The following is a 20,412-nucleotide window of genomic DNA, read 5'->3' as shown; positions in this document are numbered from 1 at the left end:
AGAGAGAGCCATTCTCTTTTAGGACAACATTCTTCCCTGGCCACCTGGGCCTCCCAGTAAAGATAGTGTGTCCAGGGAATTGTAGATAGTAGCTCAGTAGGACCATAACATAGAATGGGTAAGTGACGCTAGCAAGAGCTGTGAGATGTGACTTTTGTTTTGGGATAGACATCTTTCAGAATAATTGAGAGCTATTGGTGGGAAATTAGAACTCTTACTTCGTTAAGCATTTTAAAATGCCAGCGATAAAAACTATAGCCACAATTTGTTTTGAGTTTAAGCCCAGGTTTGGGCAGAAGGAGAGTATTTAAGATCTATTTCTTAAGAGGTAAAGGAATGAGGATTGCTTGACCCCATGAGTTCAAGACCAGCAGACCAGCCTGGGCAATATAGGGAGACCTCGTCTCTACAGAAAATTTTAGAAGTAGCCAAGTGTGGTGGTGGTGTGTGCCTATAGTTCCAGCACCTTGGAAAGCTAAGGAGGGAGGATTGCTTGAGCCAGGGAAGCAGAGGTTACAGTGAGCCAAAATCGTGCCACTGCACTCCAGCCTGGGTGATAGAGTGAGTCTCTGTCTCAAAAAAATAAATAAATAAAAAGCAGTTTCACATGAACTGTTTTAAGGGTCACAGTGCCTATAGCTTAACTGAATTGTCCAATATATTTGCATTTCTTGTAGGTGCTGCCTATGCTCATGCAGAAGAGAATATCAAGAAATTGGTGGAGCAATATAAACTGCCATTTTTGCCCACCCCTATGGGGAAGGGGGTTGTCCCTGACAACCATCCAAACTGTGTAGGTGCAGCCAGATCCAGGTACGTGACATTCCAGATTTTCAGTACAATGGCTTGGTAGATTGTAGGCTAATTTAAATTATTTTGTGATCTTAATCTAGGATGGAGTTCTGAAAGAATCATGGAATTTTAAGCATGTGTTTATTTTTGGACTGTCTTCTGGCTTTCATGGTTTCATATGAGAAATCTGCAGTCATTCAAATTATTGTTCCCCTGTATGTAGTGTGTTGATTTTCTGTGGCTGGTCCCAAGAATTTCCTTTATCTTTTGTTTCCAGCAGTTTAATTATGATGTGTCTGGAGATGGTTTATCTTAGTTTAGCTTGTTTGGGATTCTTGAATCTTGAATCTGAAAATTTACGTCTTTCTCTAAATTTGGAAAGTTTCACCATTCGTTCTTCAAATGTTTTTTTCTACATCAACCATTATCCATGTTGATATTGTTTGACATGTCCCTGAGTATCTGTTCATTTCTTTTTAATCCTTTTATTTTATATTTTATTTCTCTGCTGAGATCCTCTATTTTTACATTGCTTTCAAGAATTTTTTTTATACTTCATGGTGGAGTATAGTTATAATAGTTTCTGCAGTCTTTGTTTATTAATTCCAACATCTGAGTCATCTCAGATTGGCATCTATTCATCATCTTTTCTTTTGAGAGTTGGTCACATTTTTCTGACTCTTTTTATACTGAGTAATTTTGGATTGTATCCTGGAATTTTGAATGTTGTATTTTGAGATTCTGGGCCATATTAAAATCCTCTATAGAACATTGATTTTTGTTGGTTTCTCTTAGCAGACAATCAGCATGATTACATTAGCTTCAGACTACAAATTGAAGTGTGAACTGACTATAAGTAAGTAGTTTCAGGGTCAGTTCAGTTTCAGAGCCTTTGTTCTGCTATTTTGGGGCTGTCGGCACATGCCTAGCCCAGGGGTGAGCCCCAGACATGTACTGGTTCATACGCAGAATTAGGGATTTATTTTCTCTCCTCTGTAGTCTCCCCACCCCCAACTCTCCCATTCCCAGGTGCTCCTTTTCCTGGCTCTTGCTGCTCCCGTATAGTATCATATAACTAAAGCTGCCCTCTGGACAAGCTGCAGAAGAAAAAAATAATGGGGATTGTCCCTATACTCTTCACACTGCAGGGACTCCTTTTCCCAATTCCTCTTGCCTGAAAGATGACATTTTTCTTGGAATTTTAGCTGCTTGGGAGCCACCACAATGCAGCTCTGTAGTAGGGCTGCCCTCAGAACAGAACTGGGAGAGAAAGAAAAAAGAAAAAAAATCTGACAATTTCCCCCCATACTCCCCAGCTTGCAGGGGTTCTTTTCCTGATCCTTTGGCCAAAAAAACAGTTTCTCTCCAAGTTTTGGTTGCTTGCTATTCTGCAACTAGGACTGCCTTTGAGTCAAAGCTAGGAGACAAAACATGGGGGAGAAATACCTTGGAAACTTGCCCTCTGTGTGGGTTGCTTCTTCCAACGTATCCAATCTTGGCTGGCATTGGAAACTTCCTCTTTTTAGATTTTTAAGACATGCTTTTTGATGTACTATACCTTTTTTCTTTTTAATTTCTTGAAATTTCTTTATTATGAAATATTCTAACTATACACAGAGGAAGAAAGAATAATGTAATGAACACTTACATAACCACTACTCAGCTTTATCACTGTCAACATAAAAAGTAGACAGATGAATCTCTAAGTAGAAAAAGGTTTCATTTGGGAATAATACATAAGAAGTAGGATTGTATCAGTTACTAACATTATTTTATTTTGCTTTAGGGTTTGTTTTTTGGAGACAAGGTCTTTCTCTGTTGCCCAGGTAGGAGTGCAGTGGCACAATCACAGCTGTTTGCAACCTCTCCCTACTGGGCTAAAGCAATCCTCCCACCTCAGCCTCCCAAGTATTAATAACTGGGACTACAGGCATGTGCCACTACACTGGCTAATTTTTGTATTTTTTGTAGAAACAAGGTTTCACCATGTTGCCCATGCTGGTCTCGATCTCCTGGGCTCAAGGAAGCCACCCACCTAGGCCTCCCAAAGTGCTAGGATTACAGGCATGAGCCACCATGCCCAGCCTAGGGTTTTTTTTTTTTTTTTTTTTTTTTTTTTTCATTTTAGGAAGCAAAAAATTATGGATTCATTTGTTGTCCCTTATGTATCTTTTTTGATCCCATTTCTTCCTTCCCTTTCCATAGTTTACCACTGTCATGTATTTGGTGTTCTTCATATTTTCATTCATGGATTAAAATTAATTCTGGGAGTTTTTTATTTTTATTTTGTAGAGACAGGGCCTCACTGTGTTGCCTAGGCTGGTCTCAGACTCCTAGGCTCAAGTGATCCTTCCACGTTGGCCTCCCAAAGTGCTGAGATTACAGGTGTGAGTGCCTGGCTTCTGAGGGTTTTTAAGATTTAATGTTTATAGCTGGATGTTTAATTGTTGCTCATTTAATGCCATCTTAATAGAGTGTCTTTTTATATTAGTATACTTTATACTGTATACTAATGTATACTGTATGTATGCATGTGTAATGTATACTAAAATGTAATGTTTGCTGCTAGATTTTTAATTGTCACCCACTTAATACTATCTTAATATATTATCTTTACTTTATATCAGTATACTTTATACAGTAACCAAGTTAATTCTTACACTATGAATTTTTTTATGCTTAGGTTGAAGTTTATTTTCAATCTAGCCAGATTTTAAGAGGATAATATTAATGACATTACTAGTGTAAAAAAGGTTGCAAGGAGCTACAAATAATTGAATCAATGATTTCAAAAGTTTTAGAGTATCAGTAAGCAAGTCTGTCCTGCTGATTGCAGTTATCTGTTTGTTAAGTTGGGTCTTATAGGACTAACACAATATTGAAGATGATTTTTGAGTGTGTATTTTATTTTTGAGTATATAATTTCTGTGCAAAATTGCATTTATCACCAAAGAAGACAAAAGCAGTAAATAGAGATGCTATATGGCAAAAGGCAGGAAAAATGAGAAACAGATATAAGAAGCAGAAAAATAAGAAGTGAAAAACAAAACAAAACCCACAGCAATTATGATGATAAACTCTCCAGGAAAAAGGCAGACATTTAGATTGGATTAGTAGTAACTGCAACTATGTGTGTTATAAGAGCTACATCTGAAACATAATGATACAGCTTTAAAAGGAGATGGGGCAAAGATAAGTGAAGTAAACAAAAAGAAAGCAAGGATGGTTGTGTTATGAAAGTAAAAATCATTAAAATATTAGAAGTTATATTGACAATAGTATTAAAGTCTGTAAAATAAAACTTAGAAATCTAGTTGGTATTATAAGGTCTGACCACGCCATGAACTGCATGGTAATCTCTGAAACCTGCACGTACACCCAGTCGACCTCTGCAGTGCCTAACTAGAGACATTCTTCTATTGTTTCTTATTCCGGCCTCAATTGACAAGGCCCTTGGACTTTGTAACTGACCTTGGCCAACCTCTTGACACCTCACCCTCCGACCCCCTCCTAGCTTGGACAACCTTGTGACTCCACACCCTAAGATCCCCTCCCAGCTTGCAAACCTACGACCCCCTCCCAGCTTGCAAAAAACTGCCCTAAACTTAACTTTTGTAACTGTTAACTACCTCCCTCACAACCTGTAAAACCAACTCCTATCCCACTGCCCTTTGGTGACACCCTTTTCAGCCTCAGCCCACCCCTGCACCCAGGTGAATAAACAGCCATCTTGCTCACACAAAGCCTATTTAGGGGGTGTCTCTTCATTCAGTGTGCGTGTTTTAACAGGTGTAATATTTTAGAAAGCAATTCTGGAATATGAATCAATAGTCTTAAAATACCTGCTTCTAGGGACCAATGTGAAGAGTGCATTAAGACTTAAGTATGAAGATATGCAACCCAGCACTATTAACAACAAAATATCCAGCAATTGAGGAAACATTAAATAAATTTTGGTATATGTGTTCAGCAAACTATGTAGCCTTTAAAAGTTGTATTTAAGAACTTAATGACAAAGGAAGACATTTATGGTAAGCAAAAGTATATGAGACAGCCAGGCCCAGTGGTTCATGCCTGTAATCCAAACAATTTGGGAGGCCAAGGTGGGCGAATTGCGTGAGACCAGTAGTTCAAGACCAGCTTAAGCAAGATGGCAAAACCCCATCTCTACAAAAATTAAAAATTAGCCAGGTGCAGTGGCATGTGCCTGCAGTCTCAACTACACAGGAGGCTGAGGTAGGAGCATCGCTTAAACCTGAGAGGTAGAGGCTGCAGTGTGCTGTGATTGCACCACTGCACTCCAGCCTGGGCGAAAGATTGAGACCCTATCTCAAAACAAAACAAAAAATGTGTATGACACAGTATTTTAGTATTAGTATATAAGCTCAACTATGTAAAAATATACTTGCATAGAAAAAAAAGTAGATAAAAATATGCCAGGATATTTATAATAATTTATAGTTGAAAGTATTATGGGGTGATTTTGTTTTTTGCCTTAGACTTTTTCTGTTCTTTCTGGATTATCTACAGTAGACTTGTATGAATTTTTCTAGTTATAAAAAAGTAATAAATAAAAGAGTATAAATACAGCTTATTGTATTTTACTTGATTTATATTTTAGATTGTTATTTATTTAAAATGGTTTTATAAATTATTTTAGCTTGAAAGATCAAATAAACCCAAAAGCTGATTTCTGATGTCTGATGTAAGCTTCAAATGATTTAGACATCTCAAATACTTTAGAGATAAATTTTAGAATAATTCACATAAGAAATACACTTACACTTTTATATCAATTTTTTTTAATAGGGCTTTGCAATTTGCTGATGTGATTGTTTTATTTGGTGCCAGACTAAATTGGATTTTACATTTTGGACTGCCTCCAAGATATCAGCCAGATGTGAAGTTTATCCAGGTACTTAGACAGGAGGAACTTAAAATCAGAAATGTTTGTATTCATTATTCACCTTATCAGCCCTGTTTTCTTCTTGGTTTCTGCAAAAAAAAAAAAAAAGGAAAAGAAAAGAAAAAAACTCTTCTCTTTTTACACAAGTAGAATTTTATAAATTGTCTAACATAATTACAGGTACCAAAATAAGTTTCCTTTTCAAGCCTATGAAATATAATGTGCCGCTTTACTTCTAGCCAGAAAACCTTTCAAAATCAAGTTTCGAATAGTTTAAAAAGCCAAATTTGTCTTTTCACAATTCAAGAATATTTAAAGGTAGAGAAAAGAGACTTAGGTAGGATGGTAGATTAGAACAAAACATTCAGCATTGTTAGGGAGTGAGGTTTTCTTTCAGATGCCAAAACTTTCATGTTTTGGATGGGAATTTCTAAATGACATTGCTTTTACATGTCATTAAACAGCATCGGGAATGTATTCTGACTTGTCTTTGATGATTCTTGTATCATTATGACCCACCTTATAAGCCAGTTTCCTTACTGGTATGGACAGTACTACCTACAAAGTGGCATGCAAACCTTTTTGCTCTACACGGATTGGCCACATTTTGCTTGATGTTTTTGTTTGGTTGTTGTTTTTGAGACAGCATCTTGCTCTGTCACCCACGCTGGAGTGCAGTGGCACAATAATGGCTCACTGAAACCTCAACCTCTCAAGGTCAGGCCATCCTCCCACCTCAGCTTCCTGATGTGCTGGGACTATAGATGCATACAACAGCGCCTGGGTAATTTTTCTTTTTTTGTAAAGACAAAGTCTCACCGTGTTGCCCAAGCTGATCTCAGTCTCCTGGCCTCCAGAGATTCTCCTACCTCAGCCTCCCAAATGCTGGATTACAGACTTGAGCCTCTGTGCTTGGCTTGCTTGATGTTGGATGACCCAGCTATAGCTGCTCTTCTTCCAATGTACCTTTTACTGAGATGGAGTCTCGCTCTGTTGCCAGGCTGAAGTGGCGTGATCTCCGCTCACTGCAAGCTCCGCCTCCCTGGTTCAAGTGATTCTCCTGCCTCAGCCTCCCGAGTAGCTGGGACTACAGGCGTGCACCACCTGTAGTGTTTTAATACTAAAAATAGTTTTTGTTTGTATTTTTAGTAGAGACAGGGTTTTACCATGTTGGCCATGATGGTCTTGATTTCTTGACCTTGTGATCTGCCCGCCACAGCCTCCCAAAGTGCTGGGATTACAGTCATGAGCCACCACACCTGGCCTACCTTTTACTTCTTAAGGAGTCAACTTCCAATTGTTCCTTTCCCACCTGCAGCCATTGAGAACTAAAACTACGGACAAGCAAGACTGAGTTACCTGGAAGATGCTGCTACCTCTTAATTTCCTCCCTCTATTACAGAATAAGATACATCCCCTTTGGAGTGGCTAAATTATTCCTCTTTGCAGAAGCCATTTTCATTTGTTCATGGCCATCCAGAAATGGAACTTCTGAGTAAATGGAGAAGTAATGATGCCATGATCTTGGCCAGCCGCATCAGCGCCATCCATGAAACCTGTTAGAAATGCCCATTTCTTGACCGTACCCTAGACCTATTAAAATAACAAACTCTGAGGTAGACTCCTACAGTCTATTGTTTATCAAGCCCAGAATATACCAGGTGACTCTGATATATGCTCAAATTTGACAACTCACACTCTAGGTAGAAATTCCAAATATAATTCAGTAGAACTTACTGATTAGATGCAAAACCATCATTGATCAGGTCAAATGCATTCCCTATGGGTATAATGAAGCAATACCAAAGTTCAACAGAATAGATTTTTAAACGAGGGAAGATAATGAGGCTCTCTATACGATCTATGATACTAATATAGTTCTGTGGACTTTTACTTTTTTTATTAAGGAACTTCTGAATATCAAATCTTCCTTATTGTGTGTCCTATATACACAGTTCATTTATTCAGTCTTAATTGACTTCTTACAGGTTTTTCAAAATAAACATGGGTTGTTCTTTAGCCTTGTCTCTTTTTTAGGTTGATATCTGTGCAGAAGAACTGGGTAATAATGTAAAGCCCGCTGTTACTTTGCTAGGAGACATAAGTGCTGTCAGTAAGCAGGTGAGAACTTTTGTTTTAGTTTATGTGGAGTGCTCTTTAGGGAATAGTCAATTCTTGAAAATGTTTTAATCTTGATTCACTTGGTAACAGGTCTGTTATTAATATCTGTTTTAAACAAAATGTATGCTTGAAAACTATTCTTAAATATAACTTTGGAACTTGATAAATCCAACTTCTTGTATATGGCTCATTTTCATGGAAGTTAAGCATTTTTGGAAGGTGGTTGAAAATGTAACATCCTTCAGTAGGCAAACAGTACTTTACTAAATAGGATCCAGCTATCTGAAAAAGGATACCTTCCAAAGGAACTGAACTTACTGCCAAGAAATGGCTTAGCACTGGAAAAATCTAACAGTATTTCTTTAGGTAAAAAAGAGCTTTTTACTTTTCGAACTGATCGTTGACTTTTCCAGGTTCTTATTATTTGTACATAGTTTGTACATTTCACTATAACAAAAAATAAAGTGAAGTCACATTTATCACTTGATTTTGGATGATTCAACTAGTATTGTTGTCATGATTACACAATATAGGATGTAATCCCTAATCGCATATTAAATCACTCTGGAGCATTTGGTCTGTATCATAGGAGTCCATGATTATTTGTTGGTCTTCCTGTAAGAGTTCTGTGGAAGGAGTGGTTTTTCTTCTAGTGTCAAAAACTGAGGAGAGTCTCAGAGCACCTGCTTGAAGTATGGAGGAGGTAGTGCTTCAGTCTGTCCTATGGACATCCCAGCATCTGGCAGAAGCCCGTACTGACCCAAACAAAAGCCTTCCATGTTATCCATTGAACTTCTATCAGGTGTTTGCTAATTAGAGGAAAAGAGTCTGAGTGATGTGAAGGGTAGTTGGGCAGTATTGTCTTATTTAAGAAGAGATTCCCATGTTAATGTGATTTAAATTTATTTTTGAAAAGCAGAGCAGGCATGGTGGCTCATCCCTGTAATCCCAGCACTTTGGGAGGCTGAGGCGGATGGATCACCTGAGGTCAGGAGTTTGAGATCAGCGTGGCCAACATGGTGAAACTCTGTCTCTACTTAAAATACAAAAATTACCCGGATATGGTGGCAAGTGCTTGTAGTCCAAGCTACTCAGGAGGTTGAGGCAGGAGAATTGCTTGAACCTGGGAGGCGGAGGTTGCAGTGAGCCAGGATCACGCTACTGCGCTCTAGCCTGGGTGACAGAATGAGACTTCATCTCAAAAAAAAAAAAAAGGCAAAGAAAAAGTTTGTGGTTTTTGTTTTGTTTTTTAGCTTTTAGAGGAACTTGATAAAACAGCATGGGAGTATCCTCCAGAGAGCAAGTGGTGGAAAACTCTGAGAGAAAAAATGAAGAGCAATGAAGCTGCATCCAAGGTAAAGTGGGACCCACTGAAAGCTCAAGAACACGTCAGGTTCATGGTTCAGTTACTTCTGCTGTAATGTGACATGGGCATTCCTAAAAATCACCTTGCCGTGCAAAATCGTACAGTGAAAACCCCAGGGCTCTGGAAAAAGGGGCTTAGGGAGCACAACTCTCAAAAACTTTTTGTAACATAAAAATAATGTAAGAACCTAATAGAAATGGTAGCCAAGTTTTAAACATGTTAAATGGTTAAGAAATACATGCCAATTAATATAGCATTTTTACCTTGAAAAAGACCTGGAGTTTCTGAAGGGTCGTAGCTTGTGAATTACTGTGAGCTGATGGAAGGAGGGTGATTGGACATCGGATGGAAAGTGATAATCGTGGAAGTGGATGGGCGTGTCTTCAGTTTGATGTTGGCATAGAACATCACAATTAAACACCTATAATCCTAGCGCTTTGGGAGGCCAAGGCACTAAGATCAGTTGAGGCCTGAAATTTGAGAGCCTGGGCAACATAGCAAGACTTTGTCTCTACCAAAAAAAGAAAAAAAAAAAAAAAATTGGCCATATGTGGTGGCACACGCCTGTTGTCCTATATACTCAGAGGCTGAGGTGAGAGGATTGCTTGAGTGTAGGAGTTGAAGTGGCAGTGCAGTAGATCATACCACTGTACTCAAGCCTGGGTGGCAGTGACACCCTGTCTCTAAAAGAAAAAAAAATTAACCATTAGGTGATTTTTTTGTTGTTGTTGGAATCCTTAAGTCTTAGGCCTTTTGAGATGTATTTCTGCTTCTAAGATATACGTCCTTCAGGGCATGCTATTATATTATATAGCTGTTGCGTCAAAATTGAAATTTTCATCCAATGTATAGCCTCCTTTTATTTTTTTAACTTTTGTATCACTGCTGGAAATTCTTTTGTGGTGCTCTCATTTGCACTGTTGGCTTTGCCTGGTAATGCTAGAAACCATCAAACTATAACTAGCACTAAAATGGGTCAGTGCTGCAGGATTTGGCGATTTCTAGTTAAGTGTGTGTGTGTGTGTGTGTGGGGTGTAGTGTGTATAGTGCTTTCCCTATGTGAGAAAGATGATTTTTAAAATTGGTTTGTGTATTCCTATGTATCTTTGTTCAGCTGTGTCTTATGCACGATTCCACCCGTGTTTCTTACTGGTGGAATCATGCATGAGCAAATACAAAATTTAAGTTATGCTCACTTGGTTCCTAATATATCAATTGTCTTAGAATAAATTCACATTTTTGCATCAAACATTATAGCAGAATTGATTATACATGAATCTATCTTATATTGGAATTTTAATCAGTGACTGTTTCTTTCCAGAGCAAGTCTCAATTTTATTTCCTATGTCATATCAAGATTAATCTTTTCTTTCCCATAGGAATGATGTTGGTTTAAGATGGAAGGGATTTGCCTCTCTTCTCTGGTGCAGGCATATGGGAGAGTCTCTCATTCATGCTGGGTGTAATTTCCAGCAGAACAAAGTAGCATAGGTAAAGAGGCAGTGCCGGCGTCAGATGGGACTGTTGCTGCTAAAGCTCTCTGTAGCTTTCTCTTAGCCCTGAAAGGCATGTGGCTAGACAAAGGCATTTACCTTGCTGTTTTTCTCTCCATTCAGGGACTCTTTAGAATAGTGGGGGTAACGTATCTCCTTTACTCTCAAGTGTGCTGGGAGGAAAACTGGATTTTAAGATTGTATCCTAAAATTGTGACATTTCAAGTTTAGGGTCATATTTCAGATGAAAATATTCTAGAATAAATTTTACTTTTTCTAAGGCACCGTTTTCCTAAGAGTGCTCAAATAAGAATGTTAGTTTTATTTAACCCAATGCTTCCTAGCTCTTTTTACTATAGGGCTTCTCAGAGTCTTTAATATGCTCCTGTGCATTGCAGATCTCGAAGAGGAGGGATACTCCTGAGCTTATTTAATTGTGTTCCAAACTGGGACTGTGGGACCTGTGTCCCCCAGGGCTGTTCACAGATCAGCTAACTTCTCAGAGTGGCCACTTTATAGCCATTTGGGAACCTTGTGACTTGTAGTTTTGCCTATTTCCAAATAAGCTTAATAGTAGCTTATTTACATTGGTAATTTTCATTGTATCCCAATTTAATTTAATTGTATTCCCATCTACTTTTCAGGAATTAGCTTCCAAAAAATCCCTGCCTATGAATTATTACACGGTATTCTACCATGTTCAAGAACAACTGCCTAGAGACTGTTTTGTGGTAAGCGAAGGAGCAAATACTATGGACATTGGACGGACTGTGCTTCAGAACTACCTTCCTCGTCACAGGTAAGACTTCTAAAGCGGAAAGAAATGATAATTCATTATAATGCGTTTAATATGAAACTACAATACTGTGCAGATTAAGAAAACATTTGAGAATTATACATGTTCAGTATGTAATGACATATTTCATAAAAGTATCCTTAGGTGAGGTTTCGTAGAGTTTTTATGCTTAATGTGTTCTTGGTATCATGTAATAATTTGTGTACTTAGTGTTCTAGGAGTATGTTCACAGTCTTCCAAGCAAACATGAGACGATTTTTTCTGTCCTTGACAAATTAGTTCCTAACAGTCTAATGATTTTATATTGAAGAAAGAGAATGCTTTTATGGCTCTTTATTTTTCCGTGAACTATGTAAATATGACTAGAAGGTTTGTGCCAACCCCACCCTCTTTGACATGCCCCAGAGGGTTTCATTTTAGCTTTGTTCTCCAACAGGCTTGATGCTGGTACTTTCAGAACAATGGGAGTTGGTTTAGGATTTGCTATTGCAGCTGCCATGGTGGCTAAAGATAGAAGTCCTGGGCAACGGGTTATCTGTGTGGAAGGAGACAGTGCATTTGGGTTTTCTGGCATGGAGGTGGAAACCATCTGCAGGTAAAAAATCACCCTGAATCAGAGCATTTCATTCTCCAGAATATGAAAAATGACACACAAGACCCAGTCACCTAACACCAGTGTTCACCAGGTGCCCTGTGCATAGCACTGTGTTCTATCCTGAGGATTGCTAGTGCCAGTAACCCACAGTCTTTCTCTTTCAGAACACAATGTTTCTGGCCTCTTCACTGTGTGCTAAAAACCTGTAAAACTGTGGGGAGTGGTTTTGAGGTCACTGAGAAAAAAACATTGGGGCTTGAAAGAAGCTTGTTTCCTATGGGAAATAGCGAGTATGGTGGTTAAGAGCATGGCCCCTGCTAGGCACGCTAGCTCATACCTATAATCCCAGTTTGGGAGGCCAAGGCAAGCGGATCACTTTAGGTCAGAAGTTCAAGACCAGTCTGGCCAACATGGTGAAACCCTGTCTCTACTAAAAATTCAAAAAATAAAATAAAATAAAATTAGCCAGATGTGGTAATGCACGCCTGTAGTCCCTGCTACTCGGGAGGCTGAGGCAGGAGAATTGCTTGAACTGGGAGGCGGAGGTTGCACTGAGCTGAAATCCAGCCACTGCACTCCAGCTTGAGTGACAGAGCAAGACTCCATCTCAAAAAAAAAAAAAAGGCAGCGTGGCTTGTGAGACAAATGGCCTGGATTTTAAATACTGGTTCTATCAAGTGAGAGCCATGTGATTTTAAGTCACTTAACTAAAGCCACATGATAGCTCACACTTGTAATCCCAGTACTTTGGGAGGTTGAGGCGGGCAAATCACCTGAGGTCAGGAGTTAGAAACCAGTCTGGCCAACATGGTGAAACCCCATCTCTACTAAAAATACAAAAAATAGCCAGGTGTGGTGGCACACACCTGTAGTCTCAGCTACTTGGGAGGCTGAGGCAGGAGAATCGCTTGAACCTGGGAGGCGTAGGTTGCAGTGAGCCAAGATCACACCACTACACTCCAGCCTGGGCAACAGAGTGAGAACCTGTCTCAAAAAAAAAAAAACAAGTCACTTAACCAAGCCTGTCCCTTCTCTTCTAAAATAGGAATGGTATCCTTTAGGCAGAAATTCCTTGAAAAAAAAAATGTAGGAATAGTAATACTTCCTACCTTAGAAAGATGATTATGAGGAACAAATGAGATAATACAAGCCATTTTTTTTTTTTTTTTTTTTTTTTTGATACAGGGTCTTGCCCGATCACCGAGGCTGGAGTGCAGCGGCACAGTTGCAGCTCACTGCAGCCTCAATCACTCAAGTTCAAGCGATCCTCCCTCCTTAGCCTTCAGAGTAGCTGGGATCACAGGCATGCACCACCATGCCCAGCTAGTTTTTGGCGTTTTTTTGTAGACACACAGTTTTGCCATGTTGGCCACACTGGTCTTGAACTCCAAAGCTCAAGCGATCCACCTGCCTTGGCCTCCCTAAGTGCTAGAATTATAGGTGTGAGCCACCGTGTTTGGCCCCAGCTGAATTCTGAGGTGATGCTCAGTGAACATGAGCCATTTGGATCATGTGTGTAGTTATGAGAATTCATGGAGAAACTCATTAATTACAGATCCTACTATAGAAGGATGGGGGTTTTATTTTTCCAACTGTATTTAAACTGTAGTAAAACCATCCTGTTCTTAGCCAGGGCTCTTATCAGGGCTTTTGTGAACCATGCTTTTGGGGCTGGCAAAGCTTTGGTATATAAAATGTTCAAGATTTGGGAAGGCATAGTTGTCCCTCCATATCCATGGGGGATTGGTTCCAGGACCTTCCTCAAATACCAAAATCCAAGGATGCTCAAGTAAGTCCCTGATATAAAATGGAGTAATATTTGCAAACAACCTATACATATCCCGCCATATGTTTGTAATGATCTCTAGATTACTTTAAAATACTGAATATAATATAAACGCTCTATAAATAATTGTTGTGCTGTATTGCATAGGAAATAATGACAAGAACATAGTCTGTGCATTTTGAGTACAGACCCATTTTTTTCCCAAATATTTTTGACCAATTATTTAAATCCATGGATGCAGAACTCAGATAAGGAGGTCTGACTATATGTGTCTGTTAGTGCCTTTATGGACAACCAAGTGATAAACACAAAAAAGATTACTTATGGGGAAGTCAGCCTTTTGGTGGAAATAATGATGCCTTTTGAGCATGGAGAGCAAATGATTACCACAAGTCTGTTATTTAACAGTATGCAGTTTAGTTTTGTTTTTACCATTTGCCCTTGGAAATTATGTTAGAAAATAAAACCTACGTTCTTTTCGGTCAAGAACATTTAATCAACCTTTTCTTTTTTGTCTTTGCTATACTGTTTAGCTCAATGTTAAATACTTCTTTTCTGTACTGATTAATAATGGTGATTACACCATGTCATGTGTTTCTGATTATGGATTGTGTGTGTTAGTCTCTTGTATCACAGCATCTAGCAAGGACTGGGTGTCTGTGAGCAGCTCAGTGAATAGAAAGGTACTGTGCAAACACTGCTCCTAGGAGCTAGCTAGAAGTGGTACTTTAGAGAATATTAAATAGGGAAGGTGTTCTTCATATACCATCTAGACTTATGAAAACCCAGATTCCGAAAAGTTCAGTGATTTGTCTGAGATCCATAGCTAATCGCTAAAGGACTGTGAACTCTTTTTTTTTTTTTTTTTTCTTTTTTTTGAGACAGAGTCTCTCTCTGTCACCCGGGCTGAAGTACAGTGATACCATGTTGGCTCACTGCAACCTCTGTCTCCTGGGTTCAAGCATTTCTCCTGTCTTGGCTTCCCAAATAGCTGGGATTACAGGTGCCCACCACAACACCCTGCTAATTTTTGTGTTTTTTATTAGGGACAGGGTTTTACCATGTTGGCCAGGCTTGTCTTGAACTGATGTCAGGTGATCCGCCCACCTCAGCCTCTCGAAGTGCTGGGATTATGGCCGTGAGCTACCTTGCCCAGCTACTTTTTGTGTTTTTAGTAGAATCGGGCTTTCACCATACTGACCAGGCTGGTCTTGAACTCTTGACCTTGTGACCTGCCCGCCTTGGCTTTCAGAGTGCTGGGATTACAGGCATGAGCCACTGTGCCCAGACAGGACTATCAACTGTTAATCTTTCATTCTTTCTGCTTTTCCGTGATGTTTCTGTTAATGATTTGCTAGCCTGTCTTAGGACAATAAATGCTTAATTTTTAGTCTTCCTCTAATATTACAAAAAGCTTATGGAAAACTATTCATTTTTAAGTTAAAATTTCAACACAAAGAAATTACTTTAGAATGAAGAATGATTTCCTTCATATTTTACTGTCACTTTAGGTACAACTTGCCAATCATACTCTTGGTAGTGAATAACAATGGAATTTACCAAGGTTTTGATATGAATACTTGGAAAGAAACGTCAAAATTTCGAGATCCTACTGCAGTGTAAGTAACCAAGACCAATGTATATTTACTTTCTCTCACCTGTTTTCAGCTCCTTTAAAAAAGTCTTCTATATTGGAATAAGTATTGCATACATGGTATGAGTATTGTCTGTTTTGATTGTCAGCCCTTCTAAAGGGCAGGAATCCTGTTTTTGTTCCTCTTTGCACAAATATCCATAATTAGGCACTTCAATAAATGGTTTATAATCAGGGAGCCACTAAAGATTCAGATAAGTGAATGTGATGTCTGAGCCTTGTTAATGAAAGGGCTTATTGCAAAATGCTCCCAGTCCTACTATTCCTGTTACACCATGTAGAAATGTGGATGTTTACAGATTATTTATGTTCCAGAGGTCTACCTTCCTTTTAACCACTTAGCTAAATCTTGATCATCTGATAGCAGAGCTAGATTAAGAAGGTATTGTAGCTGGCCATGGAATGTGAGACAGATGTGAATTTGTAAACCAGTCTTGGGGTAGAACAGGGTATGGGTGTGTCTGTTTATGCCTCACTAACTTTATTTGTTGTTTTCTTGTTATTTGTTGTTTTGCAGTTATCTCTTTTTTTTTTTTTCACGTTTTTCTTCTGGATTCATAATAGCTGATAGTATAGCCTGTGCTGTCTAGTAGAGTGGTCACTGGCATTTTGCAACTGTTGCAGTTTAGTTTTAAATTATGTCAAAGTAAATGAAGTTAAAAATATTGTTCCTCAGTTTAGTCACATTTCAAGGGCTTATAGCAACAGGTGGATAGTGGCTGCTATCTTGGATAGCTCAGGTTTAAAACATTTCTATCATCACAGAAAGTTCTATTGGACATTGCTATATAGACAATTGTAAATACAGGAAAAACTCAGTGTACTGGCTTCTCAGCTTAAGTGTTGAAGATAAAAGTATGCCTTTCAGTTCAGCCTAAATTTTTTTAATGAAGTATTTCAGAGAATGACTTTTTTTTTTGTACGAGGTTTAAGATTTAAATTTCATTGACTCATGACCTTGTTTTTCAGGGTCCCTCCAATGTGTTTACTGCCAAATTCACATTATGAGCAAATCATGACTGCATTTGGAGGCAAGGGGTATTTTGTAGAAACACCAGAAGAACTCCAAAAATCCCTGAGACAGAGCCTAGCGGACACAACTAAACCCTCTCTTATCAACATCATGATTGAGCCACAAGCTACACGGAAGGCCCAGGTAAATACAATTGTTAAGCAGAAAGCAAGAAATGCATCTGCCTCCCTTACCCCTATCCAAAAAGTGTCTACCAAACGGAACACCCTGTATCATCCACAGAGGTCTTTCTAAACCATTTCTGAGTTTGGCAATTTCATTTGTTCATTCAGTGAATATTGAGATACGTGTTAGGTGCTGTGAATAGCATGGTGAGCCAAACCAGGCTCAGTCTTCACCTTCATGGAGCTTTTATAGTCTGGTAGGAAAGAGGGACAGTCTGGTAACCTCACAACTGAACACACCATGACAGCGAAGCAATTGCTTGGAAGGAGAGGAACCCAGGTCTAAGCAAACATACCACAAAGGAATGCAGTTTATGTTGGGGCTCCAGGGAAGGCTTCTCAGAGGAGGTGATTCTTAAACTGAGATCAGAAGGATAAGCAGAGACTAACTCAGCAAAGTGAAGAGGGGAGAGGTGTGCAAAGGCCCTGTAGCAAGAGGAAAGAGGAAGCATGGCAAGTCTGAGGAAGTGACTTACAGCCAAAGAGGCCAGAAGACAGAAGGAGATGCAACTGTAATATGAGGATTTGCACAGGCACATTGAAAATTAGTTACTTTGACTAAAGTGAAACTGCAGTATTGATTACAGCAGTAAAGTAAATGACAAAGTTCATAGCATGAGCCTTTCCTATCCCAGATTAAGTTGCATTTCGTAGTTAATTTTGTACTGCCGTCCTGGTACTGCCACTTGCCTCCTCTTATAACCTGTCTTCCATGTGAACACTTTGCATATCAGCCACTCATTCCAGAGCAGATATTTTTTTCAAGTCCTTTCTGTATTGATTCTTAGACATATGAGATCTCTTTCTTTTGTGAACAAAGCAGTGGATGAATGGGCAAACAGACACCTGGACAATCAAAGAAATATAAATTAACTAATTTAGACACCAAAATATATAGAATTTTACTGAAATTCTGTTTGTATAAAAACAGATTTAAGAGACTTTGGCATTTACCTCCTAGCAGAGAGAGGAGATACTCAAGAAGCCTAATGATGAGGAAGATGAATGCAGAAATACTAGGCCAGTAAGCTGAAGGGCAGGGGGCATTAGTAGGGATTTCTGTGGAGTAAGCAGGCAGACTGTTTGAAGGGAGGGTCAGCAACTTTCAGAATCTATCTATACTCTTAGGGGTTTGTGGATTGTCTTTTCTTAAGTTCTATTTGGTAAAATGAATTCTTCCAGTCCGACACTCAATAGGCAGGTTGTTTCATCTCTTGCCAATTTATGGATTTATAACAGTTTATACTTTCCAGTGACTGGGATGTTAGTTTGGTAACCAAAAACACCCTCCTCCTGGCATCAGGCCATCAAAGCACTAGGGATACTAAGGCCATTATAAGAAGCCTGATGAATACATAAAATCTTGGTGGCTGGGCACAGCAGTTCATGCTTGTAATCCCAGCACTTCGGGAAGCTGAGGTGGGCGGATCACTTGAGGCCGAGAGCTTGAGACCAGCCTGGCCAACATGGTGAAACCCTGCCACTATTAAAAATACAAAAATTAGCTGGGCGTGGTGGTGCATGTCTGTAATCTCGACTACTCAGGAGGCTGAGGTCCAAGAATTACTTGAACCTGAGAGGTGGAGGTTGCAGTGGGCTGAGATTGCACCACTGCACTCCAACCTGCGTGACAGAGTGAGACTCTCTCTCAAAATCGTCATCATCATCATCATCATCATCTTGAGACCTATATTAATCACAGAAAATCTCTAACAAATTTTGGCATCTCTGCTAGTGAGTTCACACTTCTATTGATTTGCTTCCAATGATCTGTTCTATAATTTCTCTATAAATTTTGTTTGGATATTGCAGGAGAAATATAAATTCTTATCTTCCTCTTTCACAATTCTATGATGATTATCTTTATATTTCTTGCATTTATCACTTGAAATTATTTATCTCCATTCCAGTGGAATTTACATACATTATACTTTCCAAACTTGATTTTTGTCTGTCTATCCATCTGCCATTTGTCACTGATTCTCAGTGTAGGCTGGCCACTTCCAGCCTCCATATGGGAGTGCGTAGATCTGTTCCTGTGTCCAGGCCATATGTGTAGGCTGGTGTTAGTTCTGGAAAAGGCTTCCGTTCCCAGTTCTTCCTACTCATATTCTCAGACCTGGGAGCTCAGCCCTCTGTGGGCCTTCTTCATCTCCCTTCTCCTTCTGAGTGTACTTCTGGTCCTTTTAGTGTACTTCTGGTTTTTGTGCTCTGATTACTGTTAATGGAAGAGGACCCAGAATGCCATTTTAGGTTGTTTTGTAGGACACAGCAGGAAGATTCACTAATAGGTTTTTAGGTCCTTTTTGAGAAAAGCACCAGAACAAAGACAGACCTCATTTTGCCACCATTGTGTAGGGCTTTTAGGTTTTAGAACAAGTGAAACAATGAGGATATAATTTAAGACAATTATTTCTTTTGACTGAATGTTTGTTGTCTTCTTTTTCTAGGATTTTCATTGGCTGACCCGCTCTAATATGTAAATAAAGATGCCAGTGGTCTTGAGTTTTCTCTTTCTTGCAAGATGAAATTTTATTTCCCACAGCAAAATCACTCTACTGTTAAAATTGTATAAAATAAAATAAACATTTTAAAATGACATTTTACAGTAAAGGAATTGATTCAAAACAGAAAAAACTAGAAAAAGTAATTAGAAAGTTATTCTGCTACAAAAATAACTACTTACAGATGAATGGAGAGCTTTATTAAATACTAGCATTGTAACTGCCTAAATGTTGATTTACTGATCAATATTCTTTTACTGCTGTAGCTTGGATGTTTGTTTCCCAAAACCTCATTTAGAAATCTGACCCCTAGTGGTGGAAGTAGGGCCTAATGGGAGGTGTTTGGGTTGTGGAATTGGGTCGCTCACGAATGGTTTGGTGAGTTCTCAGGGTAATGAGCTCTCCCTCTATTAGTTACCACTAGAGCTGGTTGTTGAAAGGAACCTGGCACCTTCCCCGCCTCTCTCCTGCATTTTCTCTCTCCATGTGGACTCTGCACACACTGGCTCCCCTTCACTTCTGCCATGAGTGGGGAGCCTGAGCCCTCACCAGATGCCCAGTCTGGAACCTTCCGGCTATCAAAACTGAGCTAAATAAACCCCTTTTTAAAACAAGTTACTTAGCTTTACTAAATACTCCTTTATGGCAATACTAAACAGACTAAGGCAGTTACTTATCTTTTAAAAACTGAAAAAAAAGCAGTAAGAATTATCTAATATAGAGACATGTTCAGTTAGTTGTTGAGATATGTAGCCTATTTCTACTTCCTTTTTTTTTTTATTTTTTTTTTTTGTTGGAGACAAGAGTCTTGCTTTAGCCTCCTGGCTGGAGTGTACAGTGGCGCAATTGTAGCTCGCTGCAAATTCTGCCTCCTGCGTTCAAGTGATTCTCATGCCTCAGCCTCTTGAGTAGCTGGGATTACAGGTGCCCACCACCACACCCAGCCAATTTTTGTATTTCTAGTAGAGACGGGGTTTCGCCCTGTTGGTCAGGCTGGTCTCAAACTCCTGACCTCAGGTGATCCACCCCCCTCAGCCTCCCAAAGTGCTGGGATTACAGGCGTGAGCCACTGTGCCTGGCCCTTCCTATTTTATTTTTTGACCACTCAATACCTAAGTGTCCCCAGTATTTAGTAGGGCTTGTCCTATACTTTGTGAGTTGGATTTTTCTTTTTTTTCCTGGAAAGAATATACTGAGCCAAA

At 39.2% G+C, this 20,412-nt stretch overlaps 1 protein-coding gene across 14 annotated transcripts in view; it reads left to right on the top strand.

Annotated features, from left to right (window-relative positions):
* Positions 1 to 19,430, top strand: part of HACL1 (2-hydroxyacyl-CoA lyase 1) — a 40,032-nt gene extending 20,602 nt beyond the window's left edge. For 12 of the 14 annotated variants that reach the window (XM_032259054.1, XM_032259105.1, XM_032259098.1 and 9 more), the window contains 9 exons: positions 678 to 813; positions 5,602 to 5,707; positions 7,736 to 7,819; positions 9,073 to 9,174; positions 11,323 to 11,477; positions 11,911 to 12,069; positions 15,367 to 15,474; positions 16,479 to 16,665; positions 19,157 to 19,430. In XM_032259054.1, coding sequence (XP_032114945.1) covers positions 678 to 813; positions 5,602 to 5,707; positions 7,736 to 7,819; positions 9,073 to 9,174; positions 11,323 to 11,477; positions 11,911 to 12,069; positions 15,367 to 15,474; positions 16,479 to 16,665; positions 19,157 to 19,189 — 1,070 coding nt within the window. In that variant the 3' untranslated portion in view covers positions 19,190 to 19,430. The remainder of the gene's footprint in view (positions 1 to 677; positions 814 to 5,601; positions 5,708 to 7,735; positions 7,820 to 9,072; positions 9,175 to 11,322; positions 11,478 to 11,910; positions 12,070 to 15,366; positions 15,475 to 16,478; positions 16,666 to 19,156) is intronic. The other 2 variants (XM_032259062.1, XM_032259082.1) reach the window with 2 other exon arrangements.
* The last annotated feature ends 982 nt before the right edge of the window (positions 19,431 to 20,412 follow it).

The sequence above is a fragment of the Sapajus apella genome, unplaced genomic scaffold (assembly GCF_009761245.1).
Source record: "Sapajus apella isolate SASKATOON/1434 unplaced genomic scaffold, GSC_monkey_1.0 scaffold4, whole genome shotgun sequence".
NCBI lineage: Eukaryota > Metazoa > Chordata > Mammalia > Primates > Cebidae > Sapajus > Sapajus apella.
The sequence above is the reverse complement of the archived record's forward strand: the minus strand, read 5'-3'. Positions and strand labels throughout refer to the sequence as shown.